We start from the raw sequence: 15,570 nt of genomic DNA on the forward strand, positions 1-15,570 counted from the left end.
TTCTGCCGATTCGTTGCCGTGGCATTTGCAGAGGATAAAGGAAGGAGCCACATCTCCCACTATGGATGTCAGAGACATTGTCCTGGCAACCAATCACAGCAGGTGATCCTGACTAGCCAAAAATGACCTGCCAACTTAGTGTCCTGGATTCTGCTCTTGTGAAATCAATCCAGACACTTTACACATGGCTAAAGCATGTTTTTCTTTTTTTTGGAGCAGACTAATGTCATACATCAATAAATAACACCCAATAATAAGCAGACAAGGAGAAACCAAAGATGGTATGATAAACTTTCTTTGAAGAGACGTGCTCAGGGATACAGATTTGTTATGGACATGAAACATTTTGCTTTTAGATCAATAATATATTACACAAAAAAACACAATATTTTGCCCAAGGACAGTCCTCTAATTGCAAGGCTGAGGAGACCACATAGTTTGGAGGGTATTCCTATGTCTGCAGGTATGAGTCTGTCAGAGGTTGGTCCTGATAGGCTAAGGGAACTGCTTGACTTTGGTGTGTCAAGAGCTGTCATCAACTGATGGAAGACATTGTAGTGCTTGGGGTGATGCCCTTTAGCTGCTGCTGATGGATTGGAGGCCAGGAGCCCGAGGCTGCTTCGCTGCAGAAAAGTCACAGGGTCTCCGGTTCTCAGTGTAGCCATAGAGTTTCCTCAGGGCCACGCGTGCCGCCTCCTCCTCCGCAGCCAGAACGGTCTCCCCTGGAGCCTCGGAAAGGAGCTTCTTATCACTGAGGACACACACACACTCACTCAGTAACATGATCAACAAACAAATAACTACCGGCAGAACACTAACACATACAAAGAGTTTGTCCTGACCAGAAAAAAACACTTTAGGTCCTGGGACACAGCGTATTCCTGGTCAGGAAAATCTCCTGGCTTTATCAGGAGGCGTACTGATGGGAGTGACCAGTGAGGCATACCTGTACAGCCCTACGAAGTAGAGTGGGAGCACAGTGCCGGTGCCGGCCGACCTGGTGAGGCGAGGCTCTGGGAGGGCCATGTTCCTCTTGGACAGCTCCTCCACCAGCAGCCCCATTGGGTTTACCACCGACCACATCTCAAACAGGTCTTTCCCTACCAGCTGAGTGAGCAGGAAATCCTGGAAGGAGAGAAGAGGGCATGGGAGGTGTGATCATCTTCAGCTACACAAACAAACTAATGTAAATTTGAGATGATTAATCATGACTGTTGAGATGGGTGTGTTGAAATTTGTAAGAATCTTCTTACCCGAAGGAAAAGTCCTGCTCTCTCAGCTCCGCTGCTCTCCTGGAGTGCTCCGATCACAGCGAGGAATGTACTGTGCAATACATCGTCAGGGACCGGGAATTGAGCGCTCATAGTTAGGTCCTCGATGGCGAGGTTCCGCGCCACATGGCACACGACTGGATGACTGGTCAGGTGCGCGACAATGGCGACCACTCCCATGCTGGGCAGGCTAGGGAAGCTGGCCCTGCACCAGTCAGACAAGAAGCTCTTGGTGAACTCCAAGCCCTGTGTGTGCAGCTGAATGTTGTCCCCCAGGACCAGAGCGGCCATTTCAGAGTCTACGCCGAGTGCATGCCTCCTCTCTTGCTCTGACTGAATGTAACAGGGGTTCACGAAGGCTGTCTTCAGGAGCTCCGGGGAGAAACTTTCTTTAAGGCGGCTGCTGAATGCCTGGACTTCTGCATGGTAGTCCCAGTTAGGTTTTTGAGCACTAGGAGACAGAACATAGGGAAATTCATAACGAAGATCACGGTGCATGCAATCAGTATGTAGCTAAGATACTGACAGGTGTATAAAATTGAGCACACAGCCATACAATCTCCATAGACAAACACTGGTAGTAAAATGGCTCAGAGACTTTCAACGTGGCACCGTCATAGTATGCCACTTTTCAAACAAGTCAGTTTGTCAACATTTCTGCCCTGCTAGAGCTGCCTCGGTCAAATGTAAGTGCTGTTATTGTGAAGTGGCAATGACTAGGAGCAACGGCTCAGCCGCAAAGTGGTAGGCCACACAAGCTCACAGAACGGGACCAGCGAGTGCTGAAGCGCGTAAAAATCATCTGTCCTCGGTTGCAACACTCACTACTGAGTTCCAAACTGCCTCTGGAAGCAACGTCTGCACAATAACTGTTCGTCGAGAGCTTCATGAAATGGGTTTCCATGGCCCAGCAGCCGCACACAAGCCTAAGTTCACCATGCACAATGCAAAGCGTTGGTTGGAGTGGTGTAAAGTTCGCTGCCATTGGACTCTGGAGCAGTGGAAACGTGTTCTCTGGAGTGATGAATCACGCTGCACTTTTTAAAATATTTTTTTTACCTTTATTTAACTAGGCAAGTCATATTAATGGCCATGATTTTGGAATAACATGTTCGACGAACAGGTGTCCATATACTTTTGTTCATGTAGTGTTGTCTGTTCTATATTGGCTAGCCAGCTAATTTCAGTATTTATTGTCAATTGCTCCAGATTCTATAGCCCATGTCCAATCGATTGTCAAATGGATCCTATTAAGATAATTTTCATTTAACCATTATTTAACTAGCCAAGTCAGTTAAGAACTCAAGAACAAATTCTTATTTACAATGACGGCCTACCAAAAGGCCTCCTGCGGGGACGTATTGTATTGCATTAGATAACGAACAGGTGCACTGAATTTTACACAAAATGGTTGAATTATCAAGCTAACCATGATCACCAATGGCCTTGACCCCTATGATACCAAGATAACCTTACCTTACTAAGCTAGCATTTTACATACCGTGGTTTAGGTGGTGGAGGCCCTTCTATCTTCAACTTTCTTTCCATCAAAAGAGTATATGCTTTCATCCATCGCTTCTTCTCTCGGGTCTGTGTAAGGAGTACATTTCTACAAACATGTTGATAGTGAATTCCAAATGTTAGCACACCACGATTTACAATGTATCCAGACGCCATGACAGTTTTCTGATGGTGTGTAACTATGAAAACCTTCCGGAAAGCAACCATAAAGCGCCAAATTAGTTCCAGATTAAAAACGATGAGAAGATAGACGTGGTTGCATTTTACGTTGTAATAACATAGTAATAACAATATACTTAATACTTAAGTGTTAGGCAGGGAGTAATGACCTACATTTAGTTCAACTAGTAATTAATTACATTTAGCAGTAGCTTGGTGTTTAATAGGCTAAATCACTGTGTTTAATAGGCTAATTTACACATTCTGTTTACATCTGATCACAGGGGTGATCTGTTCATGCAATTTTTAGTCTATGACATTTCAGATTTAGATGTGATAATCGTTCATGAAGTAGTTTGGACGTAGGGAACTACTTTTTCTAAGTCACTTTAGTTAAGCTATATTTTTCTTAAGGGTAACTTTAGTGTAGTTTAACTTCTTTCAGTGTGAAGTAATTGGTCAACTATATTTTCAGAGTAGCTTCCCCAACACTGCTAATTAATACCGGTAATAACTAATATAACTAAACTCAAACATCCAAATGAGCTATTTTGTCATTTATTCCAATAAAATTACATGACTCAGCATAATATGCTGAAAACTACAACCAATTTGATAACATTGTGCTCCAGCCAGAAAGTTCTCGGTAAAAAAAAAAAAGGTAGTAACTGAAGATAAAATATGAGGAGAAAAAGCATATCATGCCTATGGCTTGGTGGATATGGGCCATACATAATGAATAAAATGGTGTAATAGCAACAGTGTGACTGTATATTTCCTTGCAGTACTATACATCAATTAAAACCATGAGTAAATTTTACATTATGTATTATCTTACAATATAACAGCAGTACTTCACAATATATATATATATATATATATATATATATATATATATATATTAAAATCTTTTCAAATCATTCCAATTCCCAATAAATATTTAACCCATTTCGATGCGTCTCCACCGTGGCTTATGTTTTCCTTTCTTTAGACCTCTTATCTGTTGGAAATACCTCAGGAGCAATGATAACAACTGAGTAACATGAAGAAATATTTACAGCCGAGTCATTCTTTGATTCTTAAGCAAAAAAAAATGATATAGCATTGTAAAAAATAATTACAAGTACATGTATACAATAAAATTAAATGAAAACAAACATCCCATTGCCCAAGAGCAAGGCTGTCCAGCACTGTGGCTAAATGCAGAGAGTACATTTTTCTAACATTTGACACATAGAAGGGGAGGGGAGAGGCTTTGTTCTCCACTCTCTGGCAGTGGTTCTGAGGAAAGGATTCTAGCGGCGCAACCAAACCCAGCTGTTGATAAGCCAGAAGGCTACGGTGACTGAGTACATGATCATTTCACGTTTGGTCCTCTCCTTGTTCTCCTCTTCTATGAGCTGGAGCCTCCGGTTCAGCTTGATGATCTACAGGCACACCAATGAAAATCACATCAACACCACCAACCAATATAGCCAAAACAAAAACAGCTACATTTATATACCTTCCGTAGAAGTACAGTCAAGACGTATTTAGGAGCAGACCTGACGTCGAAGTGTTGCTGCATCTACGACAGCCATGTCATCAGGAGCCATGGAAACATCCAGAGTAGTGTCTAGAGTGGCCAGGTTAAGCCTTGGGTGAAGAGAAATAGACCAAACACATCCTGGTTAACCATTTCTATCATGGATCAGGCAAGATTATATTTCTGATCGTTAATCATAATATGACATTGAAGTTCTCAGCTTAATGATCAATGATTGAACTGTTGTCAATGTATTTCTATTATAAATAAATTCACAATACATTGACAATATTACTCATTGCCCAACTATCTTTTCAACTAATATTGGAAACTTGATACATTGACAGCAGCGACACTCATCCTCTAACAATAACTATAGCCTATATCAGGGGTATGCAACTCTTACCCTACGAGGTCCGGAGCCTGCTGGTTCTGTTCTACCTGATCATTATTTGTACACACCTGATGTTCCAGGTCTAAATCAGATCCTGATTAGAGGGCACAATGAAAAGAATGGCGTGGAACTGGCTTGCTGAAGAGGTAGCCTAGTGGTTAGAGCGTTGGGCCAGTAACCGAAAGGTTGCTAGATCGAATCCCCGAGCTAACAAGGTAAAAATCTGTCGTTCTGCCTCTGAACAAGGCAGTTAACCCACTGTTCCTAGGCCGTCATTGTAAATAAGAATTTGTTCTTAACTGACTTGCCTAGTTAAATAAAGGTTGAAAATAATACATAAAAAAGGGTCAAGAGTTGAGTATGAGGGGCCTATATTATGAAAGGAAAGAGAGAGGAGGAAAAAGGAAGAAAGAGAGGAGTGAAGTCTACGTGCCAGGTGGAGTTACCTGGATTCATGCAGCGGGTTAGAGGTCGAGGCAGACCCCCCTCGCAGCGACGGCTTGCTGAAGAGGGCAGAAACAGGGAAGGGAGAGAGGAAGCAATAGAAAGAGATGGAGCAGCACACCAAAGTACAGTCTCCCACTTACAATCCCAAAGTCTCTCACATTCACTCTTGAACTTCATAGTTCCAATGTCTCATGACTTCGATCATGCAGTGTAAAACAGACCTCTGTAAGACTGCCAATATATTCATCTCCAATACACTAACTTCTCCTCGGAGTAGACGTCACTATATAGGTTGGCTGTTGACAATGCTTGATAATGGCCTTACAACACATGGATAGAGCAAGAATGGGACTCATTTAAAACTGACTGTTTTCAATGAAAATATGACTGAGTTCTACACACTACTCTCCTATCAACCAATTCAGTCAAGCTCTGAGTGAGGCCACAGCTCGATAAGAGCACATCAAGCAAAGTCAATCTTGATTTGCAATGATAAATATACATCATGACATATTAATAGTGTTACTGAATGTTAGAAATTACCAGGTGTTTCCTACCCATTGCCCCAAAATAAATTATCAAAATATGGTCAAGACAAATCATTTTGTTCATCGAGCAAATATCCAAATTCAATTATGACACATTTTTGAAATTGACCAAACAGCCGAGATTTGATGACCCTGTCCACACGAAAGAGACAACAGCAGGGACTTAATTGCCTCAGAGAGAATTAATACAATTGTACTGTATTGAATTGCGGGGTTAATCTCTGCACGGTGAGCAGAGAGGGAGAGGTCAGCCTAGAGATGACCTTAAGAGGGGTCATGGGATCACCTGCGGTGGTTCTCGTCCAGAACCTCCAAGACCTGCTGGTAGGCCCGGCGCGTGGTGGACTGGATGAAAGAGAGAACGCCGCTAGCGCTGTACAGGTTCTGTTCGTCCTCGGCCATGGCGAGAGGGGGTAAGGCGCGGAGAGGGGCTGGGGGGAACGGGGTCACACTGCCCCCACCAACATGAGTGGCCAAGCCAGAGAAAACAGAGCAGAGAGACAGAGAGAGTGTGAATAAGAGGGAGGGGAGAAAGACCATCCGCACTTTACCCACTGAGCAGAGATAACAGCCACCAAAGAGTGACAGAGATGGTACTGATGGGGTGATGCCAAACAGATCATACTAGTGCACCACTGAACTATACCTAACCCTCTACCAGGAAGGGAGATGCGGACACAAAAGCATGGAAAGGTCCTAATTAAAGATCCCAATGAATCATCCCCCACAAAGATGCTCTGAACAAAAGAGGATCCCCAAGGACTTTATATAGTGAAATAAGCTTTGAACAGATTAAATGGCTCTACGCCAAGTTTACTGTAAGGTGCCTCTCCCTGGTACAGTATAAAATATTAATATGTTAATAGTGAAGAGAATTAAGAGCAAGTTTTAGTACCATGCTCAGGACAGGAGGAAACTACACTACCTTCACAATGACACAGCATTGCAACAGCACAGGGTGCAGACCCAAAGACAACTACCAACCAAACAGGCTACAGAGTGAGCAACAACACCGTTGAGATACAGACACCAAGTCTTTATCACAACAAGCAGAGAGTGAGAGATGGACAAACAGGCCGGCAGACGGGGGAAAACCACTGGACAGATGGGAGGAAAAGGACAGGCTTGTAGAAGAGTGTGTGTGTGTGGTGGATGGTGCATGTCACTACTGGGGTGTGGTCCTCAGTTGATAGGCTACTTACGTTGAATCGTTTCTGGCAATCTGGCCATTGTGGCGGACAGTGGTGTTCTCGCTGGCTGAACGTTCCCGCCGCAACCGCCCTTGCGAACGCACCTATGAGAAGGGGAGAACAGTTAAATACTGATATCCTCTTCCTGTAAAATAATGACTTTGCCTTCACATTCAAATAAACTCCACATTCAGTGTAGAGGAGGTGTTTCTGTGAACTAAGATCACAAGACAAATGGCCTTGCCAGAGATCTGAACATTTGTGTAAGCTCGAATAACTAATGTCTAGGCTTTAGCTCAAAGGGATAGCACAGTCTTAAGTTGCTAGGGTGACCAGGGTTTGATACTGCTTGTTCGCACATGCCTGCCCTGGTCCATCACATCAACCCATCAGTACTTTCTCTGTCCATCTCTAGACTCTCCAGCCTCCACTACCTCCTCACTGGGCTGGGCTGGGGCTGCACTGCGCTCCATTTCCATGAAGTCCAGCGGCCGCTCGTTGAGGGTGAGGACACGAGGAGGAGTCTTCAGGGACAGGCTCTCTAGCGGGGTGGACTGGATCAGGTCCAGGTCTCTGGGCCTGGGGAACTGAGAGTCCTCACTGTCTCCTGAGAAGAGCAGTCAGGAGGGGTGTCACATAAGGGCCAATACAGGGTTATGTTTAGTAAGACTTGAAACCTAAAACAGTTTGCAATGGAAAATGAAACTCGTGTCTGGGAGAACATCAGCGATTTTGAGCCTAATGAACATGGCCCACGAGTATCAACACTACAGAGACCCTGTGGAGGACCAACGTGGCTACCTGACATTACGATCCTCTCTGGGACCTGCATCATGATGTTGTGCAGGTCATGTGAGCCTGCCTCGGGGTTGTCATGACCGTAGGGGCCAATTTTGAGCATCTCAGGAATCCTCATGCGCTGGCTGATGCCCTCTGTGTACTCCAGCTCGTAGTGGATGCGGTTCATCTCCGCCATCTCTGCAGTGGGAGAGGGGAATGCTGCTCCGTTCATTTGGCTGGAAAATATACAAAAAGCATCATTCACTTTCAATATCAGCAAACCCAACTAACTGGTTACACAACATAGTTTGGGATTCCCCTTCACAACAATAATACATTGACAAGCAAGTTTTACTTTATGTATTAATAGAAAAGGTGCTAAAAAATGTTTAGCCATGTAGCCACATATAGGCTTATTTTTAACTAATTATACCCCAGGAAACCTTGATGGTGATGGTCTTCGTCTTTGGATTAAAATATAACGAATGTTCGCGATGCTATCATGTGATAAGGATAAAAGGATCATCTAAATCAATGGCCTGAATGTATCTCCACTCTCCAAATGAGGTCCACTTACTAATAGCTAGTATTTTCACCAATGAAACCAAAACAGACATTGGATGGCTGAAATATCAGCAAAAATAGTTGTCTAGGTATCAAGCTGGCTAGCTAGCTAAGTTAGCTATCTAGATATGTTGGTGCGCTTAGTGTCTGTAATGTTTACCCATACAAAGCCCCGTAAATGCAATTCCAAATAGTATTTAGCGAGTAGCAAGCTAACTACTGATTGCGGCCTGACCAGATACTTTGAAATGTCGGTATGGCAGACAGTTATCTAGCACGCTAGCTAGCTTTTTGAAACGCAATTTCTAGATGGTAGTGGTAGCTACCTAGCTGGCCTTACCCTTCGGTTTATTCTTCTCCCATCAATTAAATATACGTGCAAAAATAAATATGGTCCAGCTGAAGATTACATTACAAATGATGTAGCATCCTTATATGTTGATTCCAGGAAGCTGAAAGGGACAACAACATACACTGCAGCCCTGAACGAATGTAATGGATGGGGACAAACAGGAAGTTGTTTTACGTCACATGAAAATGATTGTTCTTGGTACAGTAAAATACCTGTTATAATATCTGTTGTAATGAGTGTTCTGCAGTGTTGGAAAAAGTACCCAATTGTCATATTTGAGTAAAAGTAAAGATACACTACATGGCCAAAAGTATGTGGACACATGCTCATCGAACATCTAATTTCAAAATAATGGGCATTAATATGGAGTTGGTCCCCCCTTTGCTGTAATAACAGCCTCCACTCTCCTGGGAAGGCTTTCCACTAGATGTTGGACTATTGCTGCAGGTGCTTGCTTCCATTCAGCCACAAGAGCATTAGTGAGGTTGGGCATTGATGTTGGGCTATTAGGCCTGGCTTGCAGTCGGCGTTCCCATTCATCCCAAAGGTGTTCCATGGGGTTGAGGTCAGGTCTCTGTGCAGGCCAGTCAATTTCTTCCACACCGATCTGTATGGACCTCGCTTTGTGCATGGGGCATTGTCATGCTGAAACAGGAAAGGACTTTCCCCAAACTGTTGTCACAAAGCTGGAAGCCCAGAATCGTCTACAATGTCATTTTATGCTGTAGCATTAAGATTTCCCTTCTTTGGAACTAATGGGCCTAGCCCGAACCATGAAAAACAGCCCCAAACCATTATTCCTCCTCCACCTAACTTTACAGTTGGCACTATGCATTGGGGCAGGTAGCGTTCTCCTGGCATCTGCCAAACCCAGATCGTCCGTCGGTCTGCCAGATGGTGAAGCGTGATTCATCACTCAGAGAACCTGTTTCCACTGTTTCAGAGTCCAATGGCTACGAGCTTTACACCACTCCAGCAGACGCTTGGTATTGAGCATTGTGATCGTAGGCTTGTGTGCAGCTGCTCAGCCATGGAAACCCATTTCATGAAGCTCCCGACAAACAGTTCTTGTGCTGACGTTGCTTTCAGAGGAAAGACGATTTGTACGCGGTTTGCGCTTCAGCATTCGTGGTCCCGTTCTGTGAGCTTATGTGGCCTACCATTTTGCAGACTGAGCTGTTGTTGCTCCTAGACGTTTCCACTTCACAATAACAGCACTTACAATTGAAAGTCACTGAGCTCTTCAGTACAGGCCAGTCTACTGCTAATGTTTGTCTATCGGGATTGCATGGCTGTTCGATTTTATGCACCTGTCAGCAACGGGTGTGGCTGAAATATCCGAATTCACTAATTTGAAGGGAGTCCACATGCTTTTGGCCATGTAGTGTACCTTAATAGAAAATGACTCAAGTAAAAGTAAAAGTGACCCCGTAAAATACTACTTGAGTAAAAGTCTAAAAGTCTATGGTTTTATTTAAGTATCAAAAGTAAATGTAATTGCTAAAATATACTAAAGTATCGAAATTAAAAGTATAAATTATTTCAAATTCCTTAAATTAAGCAAACCAGACGGCACCAAATTCTTGCTTTTTTAATTTACGGATAGCCAGGGGCACACTCAAACATTCAGACATAATTTACAAACGAAGCATGTGTGTTTAGAGAGTCAGTCAGATGCGAGTCAGTAGGGATGACCGTGGGTGTTCTCATGTGCATGAATTTGACTATTTTCCTGTCCTGCTAAGCATTCAAAAGGTTTTTGGTGTCTGGGGAAATGTATGGAGTAAAAAGTACATTATTTTCTTTAAGAATATAGTGAAGTAAAAATAAATGTTGTCTTTCATGGTAGGTGCCTATTAACCATAGGTCAAAACATATTTGAGCTACAATCAGAGGATGGAGAAGAAGTGTGAGTAGGTATTTTATTTTTAATTTTTTTATTTCACCTTTATTTAACCAGGTAAGCAAGTTGAGAACAAGTTCTCATTTACAACTGCGACCTGGCCAAGATAAAGCAAAGCAGTTCGACACATACAACAACACAGAGTTACACATGGAGTAAAACAAACATACAGTCAATAATACAGTAGAAAAATAAGTCTATATACAATGTGAGCAAATGAGGTGAGATAAGGGAGGTAAAGGCAAAAAAGGCCATGGTGGCAAAGTAAATACAATATAGCAAGTAAAACACTGGAAATGTAGATTTGTAGTGGAAGAAAGTGCAAAGTAGAAATAGAAATAATGGGGTGCAAAGGAGCAAAATAAATAAATACAGTAGGGGAAAGGGTAATTGTATGGGCTAAATTATAGATGGGCTATGTACAGGTGCAGTGATCTGTGAGCTGCTCTGACAGCTGGTGCTTAAAGCTAGTGAGGGAGATAAGTGTTTCCAGTTTCAGAGATATTTGTAGTTCGTTCCAGTCATTGGCAGCAGAGAACTGGAAGGAGAGACGGCCAAAGGAGGAATTGGCTTTGGGGGTGACCAGAGAGATATACCTGCTGGAGCGCGTGCTACAGGTGGGTGCTGCTATGGTGACCAGCGAGCTGAGATAAGGGGGGACTTTACCTAGCAGGGTCTTGTAGATGACCTGGAGCCAGTGGGTTTGGCGACGAGTATGAAGCGAGGGCCAGCCAATGAGAGCGTACAGGTCGCAGTGGTAGGTAGTATATGGGGCTTTGGTGACAAAACGGATGGCACTGTGATAGACTGCATCCAGTTTATTGAGTAGAGTATTGGAGGCTATTTTGTAAATGACATCGCCGAAGTCGAGGATGGTCAGTTTTACAAGGGTATGTTTGGCAGCATGAGTGAAGGATGCTTTGTTGCGAAATAGGAAGCCATTTCTAGATTTAACTTTGGATTGGAGATGTTTGATGTGAGTCTGGAAGGAGAGCTTACAGTCTAACCAGACACCTAGGTATTTGTAGTTGTCCACATATTCTAAGTCAGAACCATCCAGAGTAGTGATGCTGGATGGGTGGGCAGCAATTGGTTGAAGAGCATGCGTTTAGTTTTACTTGTATGCAGTTGGAGGCCACAGAAGGAGAGTTGTATAGCATTGAAGCTCGTCTGGATGGTTGTTAACACATTTTACATTTTAGTCATTTTAGCAGACGCTCTTATCCAGAGCGACTTGCAGTAGTGAATGCATAGATTTCATACATTTTTTTTTTTTTCTTCCTGTGCTGGCCCCCCGTGGGAATCGAACCCACAACCCTGGCATTGCAAACACCATGCTCTACCAACTGAGCTACAGGGAAGGCCACAGTGTCCAGTGTCCAATGAAGGGCCAGAAGTATACAGAATGGTGTCGTCTGCGTAGAGGTGGATCAGAAACTCAAGACAAGAGGCTGGATAGGTAGAAAGAGAAAGTTGAGAAGAAGAGCAAGAAACTGTAAATATTGTTGAAAGTTGGAAAGTTGGAGTTGGAAAAGGAGAAAGAGAAGTTAGATAGGAAGAATAAGACAGTGGAAAGGTTGAAAGTGGATGTGAATAAGAGAAGGTAGAATATTACAGGAACAGGAGAGATGATGAAAAAAGACAGAGAATGAGATGTTAATCTTATTCTTCCTCTACAAAATAAAAGTAGATGTCGAAGAGAAGGCAGAGGAGATGCAGAAAGTGAAGGTGGAGTGGAAGTGATTGAAGGAGAAGATGAAAGAGGGAGAAAGAAGTGGGGAGAGAGGGAGAAGTTTGAGAAGGGAAAGAGCAGGATGGAGAGAGAAACACACACACACACACACACAGCCATTAATGTCCCACTCTGCACTCAGTACTGTGAGCCTACATTTGAATTAACAAATGAGAGAACTGCAAATTTGCGATGTAGGGCAGTCTCCTATAATACATAGCTATTAATAAATTCACGACAACAACACTGGAGGTCGCTGTTTCTAACTCAACGAGTTCTAATATAAACGTCAATAAACTCTAATAAACCACTATTAAATAAGCCTACAGGTTCCAGAGAAGAAAAAGGAGGAAGATGTCAAAAAGTCTTAGGGTTGGTACACTTTTTTTGATCTCGTAAAAAAAAGGCCGTGAATGGATCAATAATCAAACCAATCAAAAGGCTACACTTTTCATCGATCAAAATACAGCTAAGTAGAGATCGATCTCATTAGTAATGATAGGGACCCTCTAGTGGTCGTGGGTGGTACTCCGGCACTCTTGTGAATGGAGCCCATACGGTGAAGGGGGATGCAAGCTGAGGGACAACAAGTCCCTCTCTCAAGCTCTCTAGATACGGTACAATCTTGTGGCTGGAGACGAAGCATTGTAGTCTTGTTTCGATGCGTTTTCAGTCCGAGACAGGATGCACATCATTATTTGACGGGACTATAGGAGATATACCTTCACCACATCATTCTTTACTTTGTGGTATTCTCTGTGTGAATTAATAATGTTCTTGGACATTTTAATGTGGTGTATGATAGCACTGGACACCACGCGCATCGCATCATCTCTGGAGTTACAGCCTGACATGTGAGTGAATTTAGAGTTGCACGACTATTTTATGTTGAATCATCTAATACATGAGCACACTATAGCCTTCATGTGACACATGAACATTTGAATCTGTAAATAGTCAAATGAATAAATGCTTCGTTTGGTATTTGCGGCTCTTCATTGGAAATGTGTTATTGCAGCATGTTTCAATAGGCCGGGCTACTTTTGGTTAAAGGGATCAACCACAACAAATCATGGTTATTAGGCTTTGTTGTCACTGTTTTCTACTGTTGGATACTAACTTTATATCTGTATCATTTACTCTGTCTTTTTTGACTGGATGCATTTGTCCTCTAGGCGTCGCTCTTTGTGCACCTCACGTAAAATAAACCATATTATACTTTACCCCGCAAACATGACCACTATTATACTGAGGATGTAAAGGAATGTGCATTTCTCAAGAGACTTCCCGAAAAGAATGAGCGTGTGCAGGACTCGCATGAAAGAGGGTTTTTACATGTAGCAGCCTTATACTTCTCTCAGCTAATTAACCTAGCCTGCTGTCTATCGAACCCAGATGAGGTGTTCAGATGCAGAAGTACACCTTTGGACAAAAGTGTGTTATAAATCCCTGTTCTGACAACATTTTGATATATTTATGACGGTATGTAGTTATTCAGATTTTCAGCTGCTGATTCCCTTAGCATTTTAACTGGCGGACAGACAGACATGCACCAAGTAATGCACGAACACACACACACACACACACACACACACACACACACACACACACACACACACACACACACACACACACACACACACACACACACACACACACACATTCTGACATGTTTTCTCTTATGAAATTGTAAACTGGTATTGCCTGGAGGGTTTCATTGGTTGTTTATTGGGTATCTGGAACACTGTCCAAGTCTAGCAGAGTATTTGAGAACATGAGTCTAGGGAATTCTAAAGGAGAACAGACCAAAACCCAGACTACAGATGCAGATAGAATGGTTTTACTTTACATTATGGAACCACAGCAGGTAATGCACAAGCCGTATGGAGTGCCTTGAGCTAAACAATGAGATACTCCTAACAATGGCCAGTTGTCATTGCTGAACTCAATCCAATTGCTAATTTCCCAGGTCTATCTGGTGCTGTGAATAGACATAAAATAGCACATCTAGGTAATGTATGTTACTGTGTCTGTTGGAATGTGTGCATTTGCTTCCTCTTGGATTGTGTCAGTGTTTCCCCTGTGTCGGCGTGCTCCCTGGTGACACACACACCTCATCTGGGGGGAACACGCTGGGCACCTGTCAAGACGCTGGAGGGTCTGGTGCTGCTGGGTGGTTCGTGATAAGGGTCAGCAACTCTGGTGTGTCAGAAGGGGGAGCAACTCTCTCTCATGAGCCTCAACCCTGACCCTCTCCTGTCCTGTGTATCACTAATCACTTGAAGGATATCTAAACCACTCATCTCCATTTTTACTCCATTGTAAATCAATGATTAAATTGATGATAACAACATGGTATATACCAATGTAGCCCTCGTACCCAGAGTAATTATAATGTTACTACACAGGTATACAAGCTACTTAATGTAAAGTGTTACAGACTGAACCATCCTCTCTGTGTCTCTGCAGGCCTAATGTGTGTGCGGAGCAGGAGTTGTCCATGCTGGGTGCACGCCAGCCTTGTGTCCAGGCCTTCACTCGGATGGTCAAGGTCTGGAAGCAAGGCTGCACTGGCCACCGCTGGTGTGTTGGCTACGAAAGGAAGTGAGTGGCACGTCTTTTCCAGTACCCTGTTGTTGTTGTTGGATAGTTGTACTGAGTCTCTCCTATCATAACTGGGCTCATACAGATGTAGGATCTTCATTTGAGCCAGTTTCATACAGCAGGAAAATAATCCTTCAGCAACAGGAAATTTGAATGGTTATGTGGATGATAAATAATGGACAGACTTCAGAAGCCTTTTCAAACCTCAAATACACTACAAGTTTAACATTTCCTGCATTGCAGGAAAGTTCTCCTCCAGCAGGGTGATCAAATTAAGATCCTTCACCTGTATGTCATTTCCTTTCTGCAGAACAGGCTACTACACAGCCTACAGGCAGGTGTACAGTATGGATGTGCACAGGGTGTACAGGTGCTGCCCTGGGTGGACACAGAGGGGCAAGGAAAGGGGCTGTTTGCACCGTGAGTTCAAAGACAAACACTGAATAATAATTTCATATTAACACATGTATCTATGGAATAATGTAGCGCTATCGATACATATGAAATGAATTGATCATGTGTTGTCATGCCCTTGATGTGTCTGAGCATTTGCAGGTGCTACTGAAATGACTGATGTGTG

General features: G+C 43.1%; 3 protein-coding genes across 5 annotated transcripts in view; 1 reads left to right on the top strand and 2 right to left on the bottom strand.

The window, feature by feature from the left end:
- Positions 1-277: 277 nt before the first annotated feature.
- Positions 278-3,010, bottom strand: mrpl44 (mitochondrial ribosomal protein L44). The gene is made up of 4 exons (XM_014213834.3): positions 2,773-3,010; positions 1,254-1,722; positions 947-1,125; positions 278-751 (listed from the first exon to the last, which is right to left on the bottom strand). The coding sequence occupies exons 1-4, from the start codon at positions 2,997-2,999 to the stop codon at positions 577-579; spliced, it is 1,050 nt and encodes a 349-aa protein (XP_014069309.2). The 5' UTR covers positions 3,000-3,010; the 3' UTR covers positions 278-576.
- A 483-nt stretch (positions 3,011-3,493) lies between these two features.
- Positions 3,494-8,904, bottom strand: LOC106612566 (mitochondrial fission factor homolog B). Of its 3 annotated transcripts, XM_014213835.3 has the most exons (8): positions 8,740-8,904; positions 7,857-8,071; positions 7,490-7,662; positions 7,068-7,159; positions 6,152-6,316; positions 5,317-5,373; positions 4,496-4,586; positions 3,494-4,378 (listed from the first exon to the last, which is right to left on the bottom strand). In XM_014213835.3, exons 2-8 carry the CDS (start codon positions 8,065-8,067, stop codon positions 4,247-4,249), a joined length of 921 nt encoding a protein of 306 aa, XP_014069310.1. In that variant the 5' UTR covers positions 8,068-8,071; positions 8,740-8,904; the 3' UTR covers positions 3,494-4,246. The 3 variants fall into 3 exon arrangements, with proteins under 3 accessions (XP_014069310.1, XP_014069311.1, XP_014069312.1); XM_014213836.3 differs by lacking the exon at positions 6,152-6,316; XM_014213837.3 differs by lacking the exons at positions 5,317-5,373; positions 6,152-6,316.
- Positions 8,905-12,939: 4,035 nt separating this feature from the next.
- LOC106612564 (uncharacterized) overlaps positions 12,940-15,570 on the top strand; it is a 100,113-nt gene continuing 97,482 nt past the window's right edge. The window contains exons 1-3 of the mRNA XM_014213832.3: positions 12,940-13,240; positions 14,856-14,990; positions 15,301-15,410. Of these exons, the coding sequence (XP_014069307.3) occupies positions 13,158-13,240; positions 14,856-14,990; positions 15,301-15,410 (328 nt within the window). The 5' untranslated portion in view covers positions 12,940-13,157. The remainder of the gene's footprint in view (positions 13,241-14,855; positions 14,991-15,300; positions 15,411-15,570) is intronic.

Source organism: Salmo salar, chromosome 09 (genome assembly GCF_965601325.2).
Source record: "Salmo salar chromosome 09, fSalSal1, whole genome shotgun sequence".
Lineage (NCBI taxonomy): Eukaryota > Metazoa > Chordata > Actinopteri > Salmoniformes > Salmonidae > Salmo > Salmo salar.